The sequence below is a fragment of the Trachurus trachurus genome (assembly GCF_905171665.1).
Source record: "Trachurus trachurus genome assembly, chromosome: 8".
NCBI classification, from domain to species: domain Eukaryota; kingdom Metazoa; phylum Chordata; class Actinopteri; order Carangiformes; family Carangidae; genus Trachurus; species Trachurus trachurus.
In genome coordinates this window covers 6042498-6065962 of record NC_139905.1, presented here as the reverse complement: position 1 = coordinate 6065962, position 23465 = coordinate 6042498, and the positions used below count along the sequence as shown (strand labels likewise).

The 23465-nt window shown below is 42.6% G+C and overlaps 1 protein-coding gene across 1 annotated transcript; it reads left to right on the top strand.

Annotated features, from left to right (window-relative positions):
* The first annotated feature begins 1459 nt into the window (after positions 1-1459).
* On the top strand, positions 1460-21928 carry fbxl20 (F-box and leucine-rich repeat protein 20). The gene is made up of 15 exons (XM_083977527.1): positions 1460-1832; positions 7164-7225; positions 8811-8865; positions 9053-9127; positions 9266-9360; positions 10102-10170; positions 10271-10366; positions 11338-11464; positions 13207-13281; positions 13792-13922; positions 18508-18568; positions 18776-18820; positions 18921-18977; positions 20329-20541; positions 21641-21928. Exons 1-15 carry the CDS (start codon positions 1791-1793, stop codon positions 21746-21748), a joined length of 1311 nt encoding a protein of 436 aa, XP_083833653.1. The 5' UTR covers positions 1460-1790; the 3' UTR covers positions 21749-21928.
* Positions 21929-23465: the final 1537 nt, after the last annotated feature.

Below are 23465 nucleotides of genomic sequence, written 5' to 3'. Positions count from 1 at the left end.
ATATGGAATTATCAAGTGCAGCTGTTAAACAACTGACAAGAATAATCACAAACACAACAGAGGAGTGACACTTTTACACAGCCTCAAACCAACAACAAAGATCATCTGCCTCATTAGGACTCATGGAGTTATTCATAAAAAGAAATAGGGAAACAATAATAGGCCAACAGTGTTAACTTGATTCAAACTTCTAGTATTTGATTTGTATTTGATATTGTCTATTGGGTATAGACATACCCACTATCTGATGGGTGATAGGAAACTCATAATAAAGTACCCCCCCAAATATAATCATGTGTTCATGTGAGAATGATTTGTTTGAAAGCTAGTCCTGGTGCAATAGGCATCTTACACAAGTGTTCTGTGGAAACTTGAAGCTCTGCATTGCACACATATTGAGAATAGCCTTGAAGTTGTGTAGAGAATAGATTCAGTGATCTATCTAGCCTAAGGCAGGATCAAGTAGCAGTTCAGTAGTAACAGGAAAAGTGTGTTCATAATTTATAAACCTTTACATCTATCTATCTATCTATCTATCTATCTATCTATCTATCTATCTATCTATCTATCTATCTATCTATCTATCTATCTATAATGGGGCACTGGATCTGTTGTCAAGCATGTGTTCCCTGCTGCTGTGACGACACAGCGTGACGAGCCGCCACTCTGAACGCTGATTGGTTACGTTGTTTAACTGTGGCGTGGCCATCGACAAAACCCGGAAGTGGCGTCTCCAACAGTAATAACAAAAGTTTCTGGAGGAGAATAAATGTAACAGAATACAGTTAATAAACATTTAGGTGCTAAATGTGTCATAAAACAACAAATCCTCTTTATCTGTGGTCGTTTCTGTTCATTAGACTTAGCGTGACAAAGATTATTATTAACCATCTGGCCCACACTTCGATGACAGAGCCTTCATATGGTAAATATTCATTATTAGCCCATATTAGATCTTTAAATGAAAACAGGCTATTTATTTCGCAGGATATAGTGGGTGGAAGCATCAGCTATCTATTATTGGGCTATTTCGTCTAATATTACTTGTACTAGCTTTTATAAAAACATAAAAAAAAAACTTGTGTTACATGCACATTTGGACCATGTTACCTTTTCCATTTATTCCCATTTATCTGCATGGGTTGTCAACAGGTTGATAGCCCATTTATTTACGGCAGAGCTGAGCTCGTACCGTTTGTTGTCAGGTTTAGTTTTAAAGGACCAGCCAAGAGCAAGGTAAGTATGACATGTTTCCTTTCTTTGTTAGGGCAATAGTCTACATTATAATTTATTATTTCTAAGTGATGTAGGCGTAGTGCAAGCTCCATTTTAGGCTGCCAAATATTCCTATTCCTGCCGGGGCTATTGTGTTGATGGATGGAAAAGCTGTATAGCTAGGAGGGAGGAGGAGGAGGAGGAGGTGGTGAGGACGACCCGAGCAGATAAGAGAACTGGCTCATTGGCTGGACGCTGCTGCCTGCATACAAGCCATAGGCCTATATTTTATTATCAGAAACTACAGGTCTTGGCTGTTTGTGTTACAGGTCGAGGGAAGAAAAAAAATTACTAAACAAACAACAAGAAGAAAAAACAACAACCAACGACACCACCACCACCACCACCACCGCATTCACTCCTGGAGCTACCGAGAGGACGGTAGCATGATAGTCGTGGAGGGGACACGGCAGGAAGAGGGCCCGTATCTGCGATTCACTGCGCCGCATACACCGAGCTCAGAGAGTCGGTAACCAGCCAGCCGAGCCGACCGACCGACCGACCTACCGTCCAACATGGGGAAGGAGGTAAACGGTGTGTCGCGGAGCCGGTTTGAGGTGAGTTATTTGCTTCATGGGACAGTGAAACTGACAGTCAGTGACACACATCCAGAGAGGTGTTTAGCTAAAAAGAAAGAAAGAAAAAAAAGAAAAAAGTTGGGGGTACGTATTTGCTACAGCTAGGGCCTGATATATTATGTGATGACTGTCGCTGAATTTACTGCAATAACTGCGCGTTATGGTGAAAGCTTGATGGCAGCTTCCGCAGTCTGTAAAATGTTTCTTCTGGGATTAGGTCAAACGCTGTTGTTTTTGTTCTTCTAACAACAACACAGAAGCCGAGGCCTTGGCTGGCATGTCATGTCATTATTCAGGGGGAAAGACATAGCCTACTTCTCACCTAGCCTATGTCATGCTGTGGATGAACGGAGGTTTTTTATTTTATTTTTTTAATCGTTATTATCGTTGTTAAAGGTCCCTAAAACGTTGTCAATGCGCCGTCAAAACAAAGACAATGAGGCTACACTGAGCAGCAGCAGCAGCACGCCGAGGACAGCCCCGGCTTCACGTCCAATAAGGGGGATAATAGAGAGGAAAAAATGAGAATATATTGTCTTAACTTTTAACGGGGAGCTGTTTTCATCACGTTGGAGGGTTTATACCACTTTTTATCGTGTTATTGTGCTTTTGGTTTTATATCCGTGGCCGCTGCGGATGTGGGGGCCTCGGCACCCCTCAGTGTTTTAGTGTTAGCAGCACTCAACTATCAACAAACAGGCCCTAGCTCGGCTGCCAGTGCCACAGTGGGTGAAAAAAACAGAAAAACACGCTGTAAACCAAATGCTGTTAGAAAAACAAGACATTTCACCATTTACTTTGTGACGCAACCACGTAAAAAACGTAACTGTTAACTGAGGGTTTTGGTGAAAACTCGAAACGTAACGTAAAAAAAAAATGCTACGTGTGCGGCGGCGGTGGCCACGGTCGGTGACATTGGACCGTGTATCCCCCCCTTGCCTGCGTACTTGGTTGTTGTTGTTTAATCCCCCAGCTAGCGTGGGATTTGCGTGTGGTTTTATTTATTTTTAACGGTGCAACAGCTGACGACTCAGAAGATTCAGGCCGGTTACCTTCTGGCCCGACAGCTGCGGCGGACGGGAGCCGCTGTTGTCAAAGCAACCGGATTTAGGAACAGGACGATACCCCGGAAGTAACGCGACACAGCCTTCAAATTAAAAGCTCTTTTTTTTTTTTCTTTTTTTTTTTTATCTGAAAAGGGACAGTCGACATTAATAAAACATCTTTTAAAAGAAAGGAAGGTTAAAGAGCACCCTAAAATAAATAAAGACCACATTTCAGATATTAAAAAGAAACACATTATTATTATATACACAGTTAGCCGGTGCATATTCTCATTTGTCCAGGTCATAGTATTTCAAAGGAGGTTAAATCGAAAGCAACTGGACTTAGTTATTTGTCTAGGAAGACGTTTCACCTCTCAACCAAGAACTGATGAAGCCTCTTGGATGAGAGGTGAAACGTCTTCCTAGACAAATAACTAAGTCCAGTTGCTTTCGATTTAACCTCCTTTTGAAATATATACACAGTTGAAAGACAATAAATACATCCAACATTGCATGATGCTCTTTATAAAATCAGCATCAATGTTCACATTTTTGTTTGTTAAAGGGGAACTATGCAAGTCTGGTCGTTTTTCCGCTGTTTTGCTAACCCTCCTCCCAGCTATGTGCATTTGTTTTTAATGAAACCGGCGAGAAAACAATCTATGGAGCGATGAATAACGATACACAAAGTTACAATGTGTATATTTGTGTAGTCAAACAAGAGATTGCAGGTTATGGAGTGTGTTCGGTGCTGCAGAGACGAGAGCTGGGACACCGGGTCGGATGCTCTGATCTTGCAAGGTTGGTTTTCAGCCAAGAGACGCTAGGTGGAAGACAGAGAGCCTCCATTCTCCCTGGATAAGTCATTTATTCAACCATCACAACCACTCCGAAGCTGTTTAATTAAGGTATAAATGTACCACAGTTCAGATAAAAATCTTGCATAGTTCCCCTTTAACAAGCCGTTTGTTGGCACTGTGCTTAAATTAGTTGTATGATGAAGACTCTCCGATTGATAGTGGAACTGAATTCCATTTATGTGATACCCTAAAGGAAAAGACGGTCTTGACTGAAGGTGGATTTGCTCATGGGAATTGTGCCGTCTCCCCTTGCTGCGCCTCTAGTAGCCCTGTTGACAGAAGATCTGAAGTTTAGGAAAACAGATAGAGGAGGAGGAGCTGAACCGTGCAAGATCTTAAAAACCAGACAGATGTTTTTGTTCATGATGAGGGTTTTCCCAGCTCAGCAGTTTATAATTATTCAAAATATGACAATGATGAAATCTGTAGGGTTTCTTGTCTAATATTTTAAGTGCTGGATGTTTAATGATTCTATTTCATTCATTGTTGTTAATTTAGAGCAGCAGCAGCAGTCATCCATTCAGAATCTGAAATGCTTTATTGATCCCCCCTGCACAGTTCACAGTGCTCCATTTCACATATAAAAATATATTTCAAAGTCAGAATCAGCTTTATTGTCATTATACCAGCTAAAATGGAATATGTAGCCTATTATCCAGGATAAAAATACAAAGTGGGGTGTATATATAATACTGAATATAAATATAGTCAGATTCAGAATATTTATATTAAACAAATTTGCAAAGTTTGATAAATAGTCTTGTCTCAAGTTTCGACACAGACACTGCAGTTTCTGTGGGTGTTTATGTTGTGGACCCCGTAGGAAGAAATGCATCCTGTCTGTAACAGACTATGCAAATTCAGGTTGCTTAGTAGGTGTTTGTATAGATTTCATAATGTCTATTATTGATTTTTTGCTGTATGTGACATACATAAATAGCAAGTCAATAGTGTCCAATAGCTTAAATATATACTTAATTTTCATTTTAAAATGTACTTTAGTCTGTGATTATAACCATATCTTTGACAGCTAATTTTCTAATTGGTTTGAAACGTTCCTGCAGCCTGGGGGTGGAGTATTATTGATGTGTTGTCACAATGCTGCAAACTGATCTCTGTGAGGTTTTGATGATTTGTTTCTCACTATGGCCGATATGATTTGCCTAAATTTCACTGGTGTTGCTGCTGTAAAGGCCTGAGGCTTTGAGCTGCTGTCAACCTATAAGTGTGTTTTCATACAGGTATTGATTGGCTGATTGATATTGATGAACTCAATTATGTATATGCTTGAGTTTCTATAATGGGATTTAGGATGAAGCACCCAACGCTGATTTTATTTCTTAATGCACCAAAGTGAATTGAAATATTGGCTCAGAGGTCTAACCAACAGGCTGCTAACCAATCAGACAGGTACATACATCATACATCATTAGTGCTGGTATGAGAGAGAGTTGAGAAACACTGAAGTAGATTCCTAAAGTAGATTGGCAATAAACCAAATTGTGATTCAGACTTTTACTTTGAAAGGCACAGTGAGGTGTTTCCTCCTCTACTGTGTTCAGCTTCACTGCTCTGCAGCAGATACTGATCAACCAGCCCTGAACAAAACACTACAACAGCAGAAGCCTGAAAAGTAAACAGGCATTAATGGTTAAAAATGCAACTTCCCCTCTTTTAAAGGAGGATGTAAAATAAAAACAACACTGTGGTTTTGCCTACATTGTGTGTAATTGTGTTTATCAATGTTTAAGAAGAGGGCTAAACAAAGCGACTTGTTTATGGCCGGCAGCTTGTCTCTGGGGTATTTCATATATATCTTCACAACATCCATGGGAGAAGTGGAGGATAAACTTTCTCAAGCTGCTGATTAAATGTCAACCTATGTCAAGTTATGTGTGTCAGTCTAATCTAAATTTAACCTGAGTTTGAGCTCTTTTCAGGAAACGACATAGGGCTTAAATGTTAATTCTGAGAATATTATCGCTCCTTGTTTTCCTTTATAAAGATCTCAGTTTTTGGGGTTTTTTTTACCTCCTGCCAGGGACACTCATGGGAGCATCAGGTTCATTTTTATGTTAGATTACAAAAAAAGGGGGACAGGGTCTGGGTCTGCCCGTTGACCACGAGCATCTGCTTTCCTTTTTTTGGAAACGGCCCTGCTGCCTGGATTATTTGGCCAGAAAAGTAGCGGCGTGGAAAAGGCGAGCTGTCAGAGTCAATTTGCCCCAAATATCCAAACTGTTCCCCTCTTACCCCCTCTCCCCATCCAAAATTTTTTATACACGTTGTCTGTCTGCGCTGGCAGGAAGCCCCTGCATGGACAGCTGTGCATGAATGTGGAGTTTGTATGTTTATCAGAGGGACATAGAGAGGCTTTGACCCGCAGCTGACTGGGTTTATAGTGATCCACTCATTAATTTCAACAGGCAGACGTGGTGTCGGTTTGTTTTTTTGTTGTGTGTGTGTGTGTGTGTGTGTGTGTGTGGCTGATGAATGGGTTTGCTAAAGTGTGTGTAAGTCCCTCAAAATCTGTTGCTATTGTAAATGTGGTTTTCCTTTAGGACTGTTTTTTAAACCTTCAATTTATTCTTCGCTTCTCGTTTGTACCTGCAGGGGAAGTGAATGTGTGAAATATGCAAATACCTTGTTGATTTTGTCACAGGTGTTTTCTCTTCTTGTTAATAACATGCTTTGCTGCATTTTTTATTTACACACTAAAGCCCCTGCCTCCCCCCACCCCTCAATTACTCCGTCCCCTTGGTTTTTTTTAGATTTAACTTTGTAAATCTAATGGATGGAGCCAGATGTTGCCTCTCTAGTCGTCATTGTTTAAACATGTTGCATTTTAACAAGCGGACAGTGATTTAACCACTCGTTGTATAGGAACCCTGGCTGTCAGTGTCCTGTGTTTCAAAGTAGCACTTAATAAATGCTAATTTATCGCCTCTTTTGTCGACTGTAGCTTCTTTTCTTTTTTTTCTTCGATAGCTGCTGTTTGTGCTCACACAGCATGCAATTACTTGTGTGCCGGTCCATTAGCCGTTTCCACAAACTGGAGCAATTTGCCTGAGAGCCACAGAAAAGTAAGAAAAAAAAAGAAATTGTAATCGATTTCAGTTGTTGTTGTGGACACAGGAAGTGAAGAGGGAATACTCACAGGACTGTGCACTGTCACTTAAAAGACACAAACCCCCATCTCCCCCCTCTGCTGCCGCTGCTGCTGCTTTATCTCCGTCACCTTCAGTGTTTTCACAGACTTGACATTGAATCAATCTCATCTGATGAGATTACCATCATTTATCCTTGTGTCTGTGCCGTGGCCGTCCTTGAGGTGAGGTGAGGTGAGGTGAAGGCGAACCAGCCAGCTCTGATGTTATCTATTATCTCTCTCCGTCCTTTTCCAGATGTTCACAAACAGCGACGAGGCGGTCATCAATAAGAAGCTGCCAAAGGAGCTGTTGCTACGGTGAGTGACATTTTCAAACGCTTCAACCAAACCAGATCGTCTCTGCTCTTTCAGCACTGTGCATCTACACGTCATATATCCCACCCTCACTTACAGTTGTGCTCATAGGTTTACATACCATTTTTCTTCAGAATATATAAATTGATAATGCAAAAAGTTTTTATTTTATCCAGAGTTAGCGGGTTGAACAAAGCCATTTATTATAACACAATAGCGTTTGCTCTTTTTTAGATCATAATAAGTGGAACCACCCAAATGACCCTCATCAAAAGTTTATAATCCCTCAAAGCTTTTGGCCTTTATAATATACACACTCAGACAGACACAGACAGGTTTAAATGGAGGATAACTGTCCACATCTGTGACTTATTTGCTTGTAATTTGTGTCTGTGGATAAAAAGTCAGTGAGATTCGGGACTCTGGACAAACACCTGCACATTTCATCCACTGCTGCAATGACTTTACTGGATTCTGAGCAAAAATAAATGTCAAAAGACCTGAGGGAGAAGACGGTTGTTCAACTTCATAAAACAGGAAAAGCATATAAATAAAAACAGATATCCAAAGTTTTGAGAATGCCAATCAGCAGTGTTCAAACTCTCATAAAGAAGTGGTAATTGGGGAGGTGGTTCTTCTGTTGATACCCAAGTAGAGCAACGGAAAATTTCCACCATAACTGCCAGGAAAATTGTTTGGGATGCAAAGAAAAACAGAAAAGTGGTGTGGATTTGTCTTGTGATGCACAATAAGGAAGCATTTGAATAAAAATAGTAAACATTGTAGCATTGTTTAACATTTTAACAATGTACATTTCTTAGCATAGCAGTGTTCAAACTCTCATAAAGAAATTCTAATTGGGCCGCGGTGAGGTAGACCGACGACGACAAATGTCAAATTCCAAGTGGTGTGGATGTTTTACGATGCACAATGAGGAGGCATGTGAATATAAATAGTAAACATTTCACAACATCTGCCAGGGTATGTGAACTTATGAGCACAATTAAACTAACCACTAAAATACAGACCCCCCACCTCCCCTCGGATGCGACCGCTGTAATGAAAAGCCGAAGCTTGACGAGATTCAACACTGAATTGATGTTTTTAGAAAAAGTTCCTGAGCAAACAGAAAGCCAAGGCCATAACTCCCTAAGCCTCGGTGTTGCTGCTGCTGACGCCGCCGCTTGGCTCAGGTGCGGGTGGCGCTCCTGATTTGTGGAGGCTGGCACCGGCTTCACCTCGGGGCCCCTTCACCCCCCCCCCCTCCTCCCCTCCTCTCCCCTCCTCCGCTGCTGCTGCTGCAAACTGTTTCCAGCTCCTCGCTCTGTTTCATTAGGAGTCGATTGCGGCGTCCTTCCCTTTGCCAGGACCCCACTTTTTGAGTAAACACATCATCTATCCTGCTGACAGTCGAAGACGATATTTTAGCTGATTTACTGCCCCCCCACCTCCCCCCCGTACCACCCCGGCGCTGTGAGTGGAAGCAGGCGCGGGGCAGAGTCTGGAGTCTGGTGGTTGTGTAGAGAGAGGGAAGTTTCTGGCAGCGGGGATCAGGGTCTCTAAAACACCGTCCCTGTCTGTCTTCCAGAATCTTCTCCTTTCTGGACGTGGTGACACTGTGTCGCTGTGCCCAGGTCTCACGGGTGAGTCTGTGTTCACAAGGTGTGTGTCTGTGTGTGGATGTGAGTGTGCGTGACTGTATGTTTGTCTTTGTTTTTTCATGTGTGCGTGCCGTGTGTGTGTGTGTGTTCTGTATGTGTGTTTTTTTTTTAGGCGAGAAAACAAACGTGACCTTTAAATGTTTCTGCTTCTTCTTCCGCTCTCTCCCAGTCCTGGAACGTTTTGGCCTTGGACGGAAGCAACTGGCAGCGGATCGACCTCTTCGACTTCCAGAGAGACATCGAGGTGAGCGGCTCCATCCACTTGTCCACTTGTCCACTTGTCTGTCTGTTTGTTTGTTTTTCCCTCTTCTCACTTCAACTCGAGGTTGCAGGCAGGAGGCAAACACAGCTGAGTGGAGCGTGTCTGTTGTTGTTGTTGCAGGGTCGGGTGGTGGAGAACATCTCAAAGCGATGCGGGGGGTTCCTGAGGAAGCTGAGCTTGCGGGGGTGCCTGGGTGTGGGCGACAGCGCCCTGAGGTGAGTGCGATGGAGACGGCTGCACACTGTAGGAATACTAGTTGTTATCTCACCTACTGCTGTGTCATCTCACCCCAAGCGCCTCTTTTTCTTATGATATAAACACAAAAATACAAGTATTAGTGACCAAAATTGATAAAACTCTTGCCAATAAAATGCTAAATTAAAAAAGAAATGCGAGTTCTGGGGATATACCCATAAATGCAATACATGTTAAGCTTTCAGATGTATGTACAAGTAAAATATAGACATATGCAAAAAATTGTACAACAGTTGTAGGCTATGTGCAAGATAAAATATTATATATTTATGCTGATATTGTAGACATATGTCACATAAATCTATATCCAACCCAAAGCCTGATGATATATGTCCATGAAATAGTGGTTTTCAAAAGTCTGAGACCAGTTTAGATTAGTTTGTTTAAAAAAAATAATGATAAAAAATACATATAAATAACATGTATGTTGCATAAACAAGTTTTCACGTGGAAAACATAGTTGCAACATGTTGTAAAAATCCATCCTATTGATATTTATAGCATACTTTTATAAACAAATGTTATTATGGATATTTCATACAAGTTATAATCTTATATCTTCACACAAACACATTCTAGTGTTTGTGCAGGCTATATATAATAATAATAATATATCCCCTTATAGGTATATCACTCATTATGTTATAAATTACATTTTTAGAGATAGATTGATGTATAAGTCTGTTTTTTTCCCCCTGCAGGACTTTCTCACAGAACTGCAGAAACATCGAGCTGCTCAGTCTAAACGGCTGCACCAAGATCACTGACAGGTGTGTGTGTGTGTGCACTATGCATGTCTGTGTGTGCGTGTGTGTATATGTATACCTCATGTGGTAATAAATCCTGATCAATCATCTCTCTCCTCTGCAGCACGTGTAACAGCCTCAGTAAGTTCTGTCCAAAGCTGAAGCACCTGGACCTCGCCTCCTGTACCTCAATCACCAACCTGTCACTCAAAGCTCTCAGGTGAGTCGTCTCAGCACTGTGGTTTTTAGATTTCCCTCGACTTCACAGTTATTTTTGTCAAGGGTGTTGTATTGAGAAAGAATTGCACAACCAGGGAAAAAATACTTGGAGACGCAATAAAAACAATAACATAATAACACTCAGTATATTGTATTTGACGGTAAAGTGAAATAAAAACCAAAGATGAAAAGTAACTAGAAAAAGAGAGCATTTCCTGCAGAAAATGCATGTGAATGCTGAAAGCAGCCGAACGCTATTGCTGAAGCAATGCTGAATGAGCTGAAGAAATTGTTGAATGAATGCTAAATTAGCTGAAGAAACTGCTAAAGCAATGTTGAAAAAGGCTAATGCTAAAGCTGAAATGTTAAAGGTAGAAGAAAACATTGAAATCCTGCACGTTTAAGTGTAACAGTTGAATAGTTAAAATCTGCAGCTAACCTAACAGGAAGGAAAACTGATGAACCAGCGCTAACATAGCTGAAGCAATGGCTGAGAATAGATTAAAAAGTAGAAGATGTAAGATTTTGTATGAAATGGCTGGAAATTACTTGAATTGTTGAAGATGACTATGAATAAATGAATGTCACAAAAAGTTAGAAAAATTCCTGAATTAAAAAAAAAGTTAATGCCTACTGAAATACATTGTAAACTGACAGCAGAAGAACATTGTTGAAGCATGTAGATTGAGCCGATTCAGCCGAGGAGTAAAATTAGAACATGTAAACAGCGGGTTTAATGGTGTGAAATGGTTGAGAAGAGCCTCAGTAGTTTAGGATAAGTGTTAAAGCATTCAGCATTTCAGCATTCACACTAATAAGACACAGTCCCACACACAATAATAACTTATGGGCATGTATATCAGTTATATTGATCTAGAAACATCACATGGAGCTTTTATTTTGAAATGTTTGGATGACAGAGCCTTTAACATGATGTCCTTTTGTCTTGTGTCTTCTCTGTCCTCGGCTCAGTGAGGGTTGTCCCCTGCTGGAGCAGCTCAACATCTCCTGGTGTGATCAGGTCACCAAGGACGGCATCCAGGCCCTGGTTCGCTGCTGCCCCGGACTCAAGGGCCTTTTCCTCAAGGGCTGCACACAGGTAGCTACAGGCTGCAGCTCATTATGACATAATGGCTTGCACACTGGTCTTTAAAGGGATACGCCAACATTTTTTTTTTATGTCTTGCCTCACTCACGAGTCCATGACCAGCAGATAGACACCATGCTTTCAACTGTGCCTGCAGTAACAAGGGAGATAGAGCCCGTATTGCCTGTAATTAGCTTAGCTCAAACGCTGGAAGTGTATAGGTAGTGTTCAGCAGTCAGAAGCTGATTTCATTTTAGCTCTAAACTCTGTAAATATATCACTTTATCGACATTTCAAACATTTTTAGGCAAGAAAGTAGCCGTTTAGATCAGCAGTGTGTCGTTAATTTGTCTAAATACCAGCTGTTTACAACCCATTTCCCTTTACATAGAAAACCATGACGATAGAATTTGTGCTTTTACTTTGAAATAGGAAGCTAACCTACCCTCTAGCTTGAACCAAAATAAACCGTCTTTGCTTGAACCCCCCGTTTTGACCGATCTCGTCCCGTTACCGGCATTTGACCGGAGTTTTGTCAGCTCTGAGACGAAGATCGATCTGTTTAGAGTTGCTGAAGAGTTTCTCTGATGACTTTAGGTGGAGGCAGGCTAACACTACCTATACACTTCCAGCGTTTGAGCTAAGCTAATTACGGGCGATATGGCTCTATCTCCCTCGTTACTTCATGCACAGTCGAAAGGATGGTGTCTATCTGCTTGTCATGGACTCGAGGCAAGACACATAAAAAAAAATGTTGGTGTATCCCTTTACTGTACACTCTGTAGGTTCTCTTCTCATTTCTTCTTGTATGTTTCATCACAGCAAGGCAGCACTTGTAATTCTAACTTTTCACTTCCTCTTATTTTCCAAACACAACATATAGTGCGCTGCGACCGCAGACATAAAACGCATCACTTCCTGTGCAGCAGAGGATGTTTCTGAGGAAAGACACAGCAAACGCTTTTTACGGCAAAAGTAAAAAGGTCATCCTGTTATTTCAACAGACGGTTGCGTGTTTCTGTGAAGATCTGACAGATCATTAAACTAAAGGCTGCAGAAGGTCTTGACTTCAATATGTAATCATTTTAAAGGCATAGTTTGAGTTATTTGATGTGGAGAAACCACTGTTTAGACACTTATAACAGATGATCACTGAAAAATACATGATCCTTTTAAATGTTTGCTTCATTTTCAGCACATTATCTTTCAGCACTTTCCTTTAATTCTTAAATATTCCACATTATGTAAAACTTTAAACAGATAAATCGATCAAATCTTAACTGGTTTCAATTTAAATTTTTATGATTCTCTGAACACACACACACACCTGCTGTTTGTAGCAACAGTCTCACAGTGGAGATCTCACAGAAACTCACATGATCAAATCAAATGTGACTTCAAAAGAAAAACAAAAATGGAGGCTGATCGCTGCATGTCAGCAGAGAGTCCTGGCGTGTGCACGTATCACGCAGAGAAAAACAAAAACAGAATAAAAGAAACAGAAAAAGATGGCAGAAATCCTAGAAATCCTGGCCGCCATGTTTGTGAGCTGTAGCAACATCTGGTCGATGTTCCAACTTTCCACTCTGCTCGCTCTGATTGGCCGATGCAGACAGAACAAGATGCTGCAAGTAGTTATTCCTGATAAAGAGATGTCAATATTTATTTATGATTGGAGCTCGGTAAAGTGATCGTATTGACACAACACACTTAATAATGAAACATTGGCCCCATTTCTCCTCTGTCTGTCCCAGCTTGAAGACGAGGCTCTGAAACACATCGGCGCTCACTGTCCAGAGCTGGTCACACTCAACCTGCAGACGTGTTCGGTAAGTACAGACACACAGACTGACTTTTCACTGTGGCCACGTGTTATTCTGTTGAAATGCACGGGTGTGAAAGTGAATGAACGGATAAACGGTCGTCGGAGCTCGTTGTGTTGATGGAAACCCACGCGCTCTCCTCTCTGACTGCACCCGTCCTCCTCGCTCCTCTTCTCCATCACCTCCTCCTGAAAGCTCCTTCATCTCCTTCCTCATCTCACACCTCGGGAACTCGTCGTCTCGTCTCATCTTGTTCCTCCTCCTTCTTCTCCTCTTTCCCCCATTTTCTAACCTCCTCCTCCTCCTCCTCTCCCTCTTCCTTTTTGTCCAAACTCCTCTGGGCTTTTTTTTTTCCAAGCAACAACTTCAAAGCAGCCGAGGAGAAAGATTTTTCTCTCTTGCTGACTTGCATCTTAAGTTTTGCACATGAATATATAGAAAGTTGTTGGTTTTTTTTCTAAAAAAGTCCATAAAGTGACGGTTGTCCGTTGTCTGTTGTGTGGTTGGTGTGAGCAGCAGATCACAGATGAGGGCCTCATCACCATCTGTAGAGGTTGTCACCGCCTGCAGTCGCTGTGTGTGTCGGGCTGCGCCAACATCACAGACGCCATCCTGCACGCGCTCGGACAGAACTGCCCCCGCCTCAGGTACAAACACACACACATACACACTCACACAGAACTTATTATCAGGCCTGTCAAAGTTAAAGCAGAAGTAAGCGATATATTTGTGTTAATATAAGTCTTAAATAGTTATATCTTCCGACAGCAATCACTTACATAGAGTGTTTGGACCGAAACACGGGTCTGTCAGTCACTCTGCTCTGAGCCGAGGAGAAAACTTTTCTCGTATCCTACAGTTTTTATCCAATGAGGAGAGAGAACGGCATGCAGGGCTGTGTGTGCAGCCAAGGGATGCGTGTGAATGTGGTGACGTAGGGACGAGGACTGTTATGGTGCGTTCAAGGCAACCCGTAACTCGTGTTTTTCCGACCTGTGAAGTCATACCAGTTCGATCTGGTACGAGTTCACGGGTCGGAAGTTACGAGTGGCCGTTATAGTGACTTTCACAGGTAAAACAGGTCGGAAAAACACGAGTGGGTTGCCTGGAACGCTACAAAATCGTAAGTTGTGACATGAAGCTGTAATTTACGGTTTCAAAAGCCTGCCTGGAATGCAGCATTAGCCAAAACGACCGGATCGCTTACTTCTGCTTTAACATGATAACAATCAGTTAAAGGTCCAGTGTGTAATAATTGTCAAGGTTTATTGGCAAAATCAGAATATTCTACCCATGGATATATTTGTATAAGTGTATAATTTCTATAAAATGAAATTAGTTTGGTTTTCGTAGCCTTATAATTATTCTTTTATATATATATATATATATATCAGGGATGCAAACAGCGCGCCGAAAAGCGAAACTCGCTTTTTTCATGACCAATTAGGTGACTTGTGTGAATCGTTCAGATCCGAAGAGTTTTTGTTTTTGGGAGGGGGGGGGGGGTCTCAGCTGGGGTCTCAGCTGGGGTCAGTAAAATGTTTTTCTAACAGGCTGACAGTGACAATCACGTGAAACTGAGGCGAACTCATTCATGGTTGTCTCTGATTATACTGATAACTGCCGACCTCCAATGTTGACGCGCGACGTATCCGCGTGGTATCCGCGTGCATTCGGTGCGACGGCGCCGCCGTTTTTCCCCGTGCATGTCCGTTGCTGTGTCAGGCAGGTGTCTCCCACGGAGCTCTGCCCCGTTTCAGAGGTGAAGGAGAGACGTCGCCTCTGCGATGTAGAATGTGTTCAATTAAAGTGAAACTAACACATTATATAGGCCTATATGTCCATTACACACTTTTAGGCCTGAAAATGTCTTAAATTTGTTGAATTATTGTGTTCAAGACTTAAATAAGACAGCTCTTAAATTTTCATATGCCCACCATGGGCGAGCATTTCACTCGCATTTGCCCCTAAAAAAAAATACATGTGTGAACCAGGAAAATCACAAAAAAGAAAGAGCACAACCTGCGATTGGTCAAAAACTACAAATCCCACAATTCTCTGCTCTCAACAATAACAGTAGTTGTGTAAGTAAGGGAGAGTGGAGCTGTCGGTGAAAAGAGGAAACAACGCCACGTCTGGTCCTGTTCTATGTTGTTCGTTCACACCGTCACCGTTTATTCGTTACGTCCGCGGTGTAAAAGGCCGTGACGCAAAGACGCGATTAGGCGCGAGACGCGATTAGGCGCGAGACGCGGTATACGCGACTTTTTTTTTTTTTGCGACAATACACGCGATTCTTTTATGGCGACGGGACCTTCGCGTCTTCGTCTGTTTCATCGTGTTTGGTGGGAAGACCCACAAGGGGCTTCCCACCAAACACGAGGAACGCTTTTTTTTCGCTCGAGTTTATACGCGCGACCAAACGCGAGATACGCGATTTATCGCTCGTTTTGACTCGTGTCAAAAAAAAAATTCACGAGCCCGCCAACAACTTTTTTTTTTTTTTTCAAAGGAGGTTCAACTGGACTTAGTTATTTGTCTAGGAAGACGTTTCACCTTCATCCAAGAGGCTTCATCAGTTCATGTAGCATCTGACCAGGCTGGGACTGGTCCAACTATCTGGTGTGGAGACTCAGTATTTAAGTCCAGTTGCTTTCGATTTAACCTCCTTTGAAATACTATGACCTGGACAAATGAGAATATGCACAGGCCTACAACAACATTTCTGCTCTCACCAACCATGGTTGAGGTCACAACGCTGCGCTGTAGCTGCTCTGGAAGTCCGAGACACTGAGGCCAAACGCCGCCGTCGCTTCTGATCCATGAGGCGAGTTCCGGGCTGATGAGCTACAGAGACTTTAGAGTCAAGCTGGAGCAGTGCGTCGCTGTGTCGGACTGTTTGTTTGGATTTAATGAAGAAGCTGAGTCAGGTGAGCAGAAGCTGCCCCCCCTCACCGTGGAGCCGCTGCTGTCTCACAGCCACCACCGACCCCTAGAATAAAACACCACCGACCCCTAGAATAAAACACCACTAAGCCGTGGACGGTCGCTGCGTGGATAAAATGCTGACGACCAAAACAGCCGCCACCAGGTCACTGACTGGAGAGTTTTAAAGTAGGCACATGAACGCAGCTCAGACCGGCCGGTGCCTCAGCGCGGTGATCAGCAGGACGCTATAGCCTACCCAGTACCGGCCAGCTCAGTACAGAGGGGGGGGCGATAACGTGACGCACAGTATACTGTTATGAGACACATTATGCATCCCAACTGTCTTTTTTTTTATATATACCAAGAATGCGCCCAAAAAAATCATGATCCAGGGGCCAAAATTGGAAACAAATATATATATATTTTTTAATCATAATTCTCATTATTCTCCTGATGTCGGTTTAATGTAAACAGATTGCGCTGATATGCGTCATGTGACAGCGGGGCAGAGCTGCAGCTGCTGTGCTGTGATGGACCTGATCAGACTGGTGGTGGTCCACAGTCAATCAGTCCCAGATCCTCCACCGTCAGCAGATCCCCCGAAAGCCCCCGCAAATAATACATCGACAAGAAGTTAAGTGGCAAGTTGCACCTTTTCGTCGGCTTATTATTTGCGGATTTTATTTTTATAGCCTATATAACTTCACTGCAACATGCGGCTCTCAGTGCTTGTCGGTGTTGTGTCTATAAATTGTGAAATAACTTTTCCTCGATAGAAATATGAGACATGGTCGACAGGTTTCATTCATCCATGTTTTGGCAGACAATACAAATAACCAATGATAATGAGATTTCCACCGCGCCGAACCAATCATGTGGCTGGAATAGAGCCAGTCAACAGTAACATGTGCATTTGTTTGGGTTGCTGCAGATGTGCACATCAGCTGACACCGCCGGTAAAAGAGAGAGAGAGAATGAGTGTTGTCTCGAAAAAAAACAGTAAAGGAGAACTTGGACAAGTGACTGAAAAGACGCGTGGTGCGTAATGGAGACACCAGGCAGCTGGAGCGGACCGCGGTCACGGTGCGGCCGCTCTGCTGCTCACCTCAGTGTGTGCGACAACTCATTCATGGTTGTCTCTGATTACACTGGTAACAGCCTTCCTATTCACCTCCAATGTAGACGCGACGTGCGCGCTCGTTACCCAAAGCGGCGCGTATCCGCGTGCATTCGGTGCGACGGCGCTGCCGTTTTCCCCCCCGTGCATGTCCGTTGCTGTGTCAGGCAGGTGTCTCCCACGGAGCTCTGCCCCGTTTCAGAGGTGAAGGAGAGACGTCGCCTCCGCGATGTAGAATGTGTTCAATTAAAGTGAAACGAACACATTATATAGGCCTATATGTCCATTACACACTGAATGGGATGTTAAATCCCATGTCTTTATTTCTTCAGTTTATTTTAATAGTAATAATTATGACTAACATTCAGTGAAGACCTAAAAATCAGTATCTCCAAAATTGAAATATTGCAATGGTTTTTATTTTTTTAAAGCATTTTTAATATAGAAATGTTGGCCTTCTGAAAACTGTCCATCTATATGCACTCAATACTTGGTTGGGGTTGAACTACTGGAAATTGACTTTTCTGTGATATTGTCAATGGTGAGCCCCCCCCCCCCCCCCCCCCCCCCCCCCCGGCCAGACAATTCCTCTCTTTTTTGGTCCTGACCCGTTTGCATCCCTGAATATATACATATAGCAAGGGTCTTGCTTTAGAGAGTGTCTCCATCTTGCGCCGCCATGTTTGTACGGCACCCCGAACAGAAAATCCAGCCAGTCAGAGAGCACGTTTCATATTCGACCATATTTGTATATACTAATATATTTACATTTGCATAAAGCAGCATACTTGTCCATTATCAAACACTTTCATTGCACATTTTGAACAAATAAAACAATTAACGTGTGATTAGTCTTGATTAGCTGTGGCCACTCACATATGCAGTTAATCAGGATTAAATATTCTAATCAATTCACGGCTCCACTTATGATTTGACTGAGTTAGACAAGTGACTCACTCCTCTTAATAAGATTAATTTACAGTTGCAGTCATAACAGGGCAGAGGGGGATCAAACCATGACTGAACAACAGGTCTTTGTGCTGCAGCGACGACGACGTCTTGGGCTTCACTCCCTGTCGATCTGTTTATTACTTTAAGTTGAATCTGCAGGAACTCGGCAGAGCGACAGACTGTAACTGATGCGCCCATTGTGCAAAAACTCTCCGCTGCTCTTGTTCTCCTTTCAGAATATTAGAAGTGGCTCGCTGCTCTCAGCTTACAGACGTGGGCTTCACTACATTAGCGAGGGTGAGTGTGTTATCTCCTCTTCGTCTCTTTGGCTTCACAGACTCTTCACAGGCTCTTTGATCTCTGATGACGTCCTTTTCTCTTTTTTTCCCTTTTTTTTTGGATCCTGGAGCAAAAAATGACGTCAAACATTATTTGTCCCAAAAAGCAAAATAAACACAGATCTGATGAGTATCTTCTTCCTCTTCTTCCTCTTCTCTCCTGTAGAATTGTCATGAGCTGGAGAAGATGGATTTAGAAGAGTGCGTGCAGGTAAATAAACAACCTGAGCTGCATAAACAGTGTTTCTGTGTTTGTCACACACCGTCTGTTGCCAACACATTTGTTTTCCTTTCACCTTTTTTTGCTTCAGATCACAGACGGGACGCTCATCCAGCTGTCCATCCACTGCCCTCGTTTGCAAGTCCTGGTGAGTGTGTGTGTTTGTGTGTGTTTATGACTCTGAACGCAGCTTGGTTTTTTTTCACCCAGTTTAACCCATGGATGATCCTTCAATTTGTAGCTACCACTTCCATGACCCCTGGACAAAATTTAGATATCAGTTACTCCCAAAATATTTGTAATACATATAGAGCTGGGTTTTGACTAAACATGAAAACCACTTTGGACATGGGTTTCAACATTTTTAACCCCTTCCTTTCTATGGGACTCTATGGGGTTTATGGCTGGTGACAGTATTTTAGTGATAAAAAGGAGATATCCAAAATCCCCTTGGTGAAAGCTTCTGACTATAATATGTCAACAAAATAAAACAATAATTTTTAAAGGGGCTTTATCCATTGTTCAGATTACAGTTCTGGAAATTAGCACATATTTCATTAGATATTGCCTCATTTACATATTTAAACTAGCCTGACAAGCCAAACTATATCATTAAAATGTCTAGTCTGGCAACGACCGGTAGACCTCGGCTCAATCCAGGGGGCGGGATGAAGGCTGTCTTTCAAACTGCCTCTCCACCAATAGGGTAGCGCTACTACCAATCAGAGAAAAGAGCAGGATGACGTCGGTAGATTAAACTTTTCCCATATCCCGTCAGCAAAACACTAAATACATCCTTCTTCCAAATGAATGACTTCAGTGCAGTTTCTTGCTCAACTTTTAAAGAAAATGACAAGTTTAATTCTTTCGAAGTTGATGCCAACACCGATTCAAACGATTCCTTTGCCAAAGCCATCTTGTCATGTTTTTCACCGTCGCAAGTACAGTATGTCGTCATGGCGTTAAGTCCACCCAACGACTCTCTAAACAGATAGAGCGCTGTGATTGGTCAACACAAATGGTGTTCGAGACTCAAAAAGTTCCTATGGCTCGTTTCTAGACCCACCTACGGAGCAAATATATTTGCTGCCGCTAGGGTGCATCTAGATTTCTAGGCTAGTCATTTACATTAACAGATATCACCATGAAACTTCCCAAGTGTATTACTCACATTAAGACAAATATTTTACAAGTTTTGTAAAATTTTATGTTAAAATGTTAAAATTTTTACTTTATTTTTACATTTAAAAAAACCCATTGGACATTTTTGTCCAGCGAAAGGTCATGTGTGTGGTTAAAATTCTGAAATTCGGGACATCCAGAGTTTACCCAAAGATACACCTCCTTGCCAAAAATCAGCCCCCAGTGACCTTTCATTTGACTGTGTGGAGTTGGGAAAGTGTGAGAGGTGGACAAAAATGTCCAGGGGTAAAAGGAGGGTTTTAAACAGAGGCTCATGTTGTTGTTCTGTGTCTCTTGTGTCTCTTGTGTTCCTGCAGAGCCTGTCACACTGCGAGCTGATCACCGACGACGGCATCAGACACCTGGGCAGCGGCCCCTGCGCTCACGACCGTCTGGAGGTGATCGAGCTGGACAACTGCCCCCTGATCACAGACGCCTCTCTGGAGCACCTGAAGAACTGCCACAGTCTGGATCGCATCGAGCTTTACGACTGCCAGCAGATCACCCGCGCCGGCATCAAGAGACTAAGGGTGAGTTGTGTGTGTGTGTGTGGGCGGTCGACACTGAGTAAAAACCATTTTAATGTTTGTTTTTTTTCCACCACACTGGAACAAACTCGACTCCACTTCACCTGCGCTTGACACCCGGTATTTATGTTTTTCTCTGCAGATCGTAACAAAGCAGAAAACATTTTAACTACAATCATCGCTCTGTTTATCCAGAGTCATAAACACAAACCATTTCTATGCAGGAAAGCGTTCTCTGTGCCTTGACTTTTGACCAGTGATATCTTATCAGTTCATCCAAATGTTTTTGCCGAATCTGAAGAGATTATTCCCATGAGACTTTCTAGAGATTTTGAGTTCATAAGGTGAGGTCATCTTGACCTTTGAACTTTGTCCAGGGCCTCCATATCATCATCAAAGTCATCAGTTTGTCCTTGACTCCTACATTTTAACAATATTTTGTAAGGCTTTACCAGGATATAACCATGTTGGACAGTTTAAAGGGATAGTTCAACATTTTGGCAAATTGGCCCATTGTCATAATCCCTATAGTCATAGCAGTTACGGTTCGTTACCTTTAATTGTCGGTGCAAGCTATTTGTAGAACGGCGGAGCAGAGCCGTTAGCTGCTCAGAGCTACGCTACGGAGGCTAATGGGATTTCTTGGTTTCCCTCATCAAACTCATCAAATACACAATCCAACAACTCCACAACGCTCTGGTGGACAAGTTGTGACCTGCACATTCACCACGCTCTGAGATAATAACACAACGTTACCAGACAGAGTTGTTTTAGAGGGAAATTCATGCAGCCCAAGTACATGGGTTCTGTTTTTTTTGTTTTTTTAATCATGGTATCGAATTAGTATCGACAATCGTGGAAATTAACAGGTATTGGTATCGACTACTGATATTCTGTTATCTTGACAAGGAGTATTTGCTTCATGTGTCGTAATGTTACATAATTATACGTCATTATCTCATAGCGTGGTGAATGTGCAGGTCACAACTTGTCCACCAGAGCGTTTTGGAGTTTCAACAAATTTGAAATGTCAGTTTATCGCTTCCCAAGTGTCTGTTAAGAGTAAGTAACATGTCTTTCTCTGTCTCTCTTTCAACCACAGACTCATCTGCCCAACATCAAAGTCCACGCCTACTTCGCCCCCGTCACTCCGCCCCCCTCCGTCGGGGGCAGTCGTCAGAGGTTTTGCCGCTGCTGCGTCCTGCTATGATGTAAAGACAACATACCCCGCCCCCCCCACCCGCCACCCACCTCCCACCTCGTCTCCCGTGTCCCTTCGCACACGCTCGATGACCCCCCCGGACCTGCTGCCCCACCCACCCCACCCCAACTCCCCCGTCAGGCCCCTCCTCCCTCACAGAGCACACGCCGGTGGGTCGCTCTGTTTCCGTTCAGTTTTGTTTTGGAGCTGCAGAGAGAAGGAGAGAGACGAACGACACTCAACAGGGTCGCGGTAACTTTCCCATAAAACATGTCCGACTCTCCACCACACACACACACACACACACACACACACACAGATAAACTCTTTAAGAATGTCTGAACATTTCTGGGCTGCGTTCAGAGGACGAACCAGTGTTACACACAGAGGGTTTTGTAAAAAAAAAAAAAAGAAAGAAAAGGAAAAAAAAAAAAGAAGAAATCAAACATGATTGAGATCTCACTGCTCTTTAAGTGACGTGCAGAAGAATATTTAAATAAAACAATTACAAATCGAAATCATCATCACATCAGAAACATCTGTCCTGCCTTTGCAAAGACACATTACAACAACAACAACAGCAGCAGCTTTTAAAACGAAATATTAAAGAGCTTGAATGCCTCTGCACTCGAGGTTAAGACCTGTTAGTTTGGTTCTGCGCCACACATACACATAAAGCAGCAGGAAACCTGTTGATTAAAGGGATAGTTCAACATTTTGGCAAATTGGCCCATTACAATCCCGATAGTTTTAGGAGTAGGTTTGTTACCTTTAATTGTCGGTGCAAGCTATTTTTAGAATGGCAGAGCTGCGAGCTGCTCAGAGCTACGCTACGGAGGCTCATGGGATTTCTTGGTTTCCCTCATCAAACTCATCAAATACACAATCCAACAACTCCACAACGCTCTGGTGGACAAGTTGTGACCTGCACATTCACCACGCTATGAGATAATAACACAACGTTACCAGACAGAGTTGTTTTAGAGGGAAATTCATGCAAAATCGCTGATGCGTGTTGCCTTCAGTTTCTCATCAAGCAGTCTCTGTATTTCCCTCTAAAACGACTCTGTCTGGTAACGTTGTGTTATTATCTCATAGCGTGGTGAATGTGCAGGTCACAACTTGTCCACCAGAGCGTTTTGGAGTTGTTGAATTGTGTGTTTGATGAGTTTGATGAGGGAAACCAAGAAATCCCATGAGCCTCCGTAGCGTAGCTCTGAGCAGCTCGCGGCTCTGCTCTGCCGTTCTAAAAATAGCTTGCACCGACAATTAAGGGTAACAAACCTACTGCTATGACTATAGGGATTATGGCAATGGGCCAATTTGCCAAAATGTTGAACTATCCCTTAAAAAAAAAAAGAAGAAAACAAAACAAAAAAGCAAACTTGCAGCTATTTGCACTTAACAGTAAAAGGCAATGACGAGACACTTTAAAAAAGACGACATCTCGAAATTTGCGTCTGGCATTTTACTAACAACACACACACACATACATCAATACACACTTGAATGCAAACACTGAGCTTGCTCCACCTCCTCCTCCTCCTCCTCCTCTTCCTCACCTCTCTCTGTCTCTCTGTTACAATCAGAAGCTTCAACATGGTGAAGAGGAGAAAAAAAAATAAAATAAAAAAGAGACAAAGTTTAATATTTTTATAAAAAGTGGACACTGTTTCAGACTCACAGGCGGGGGACGGACTCGAGAAGATGCCAAATGTTGCATGTA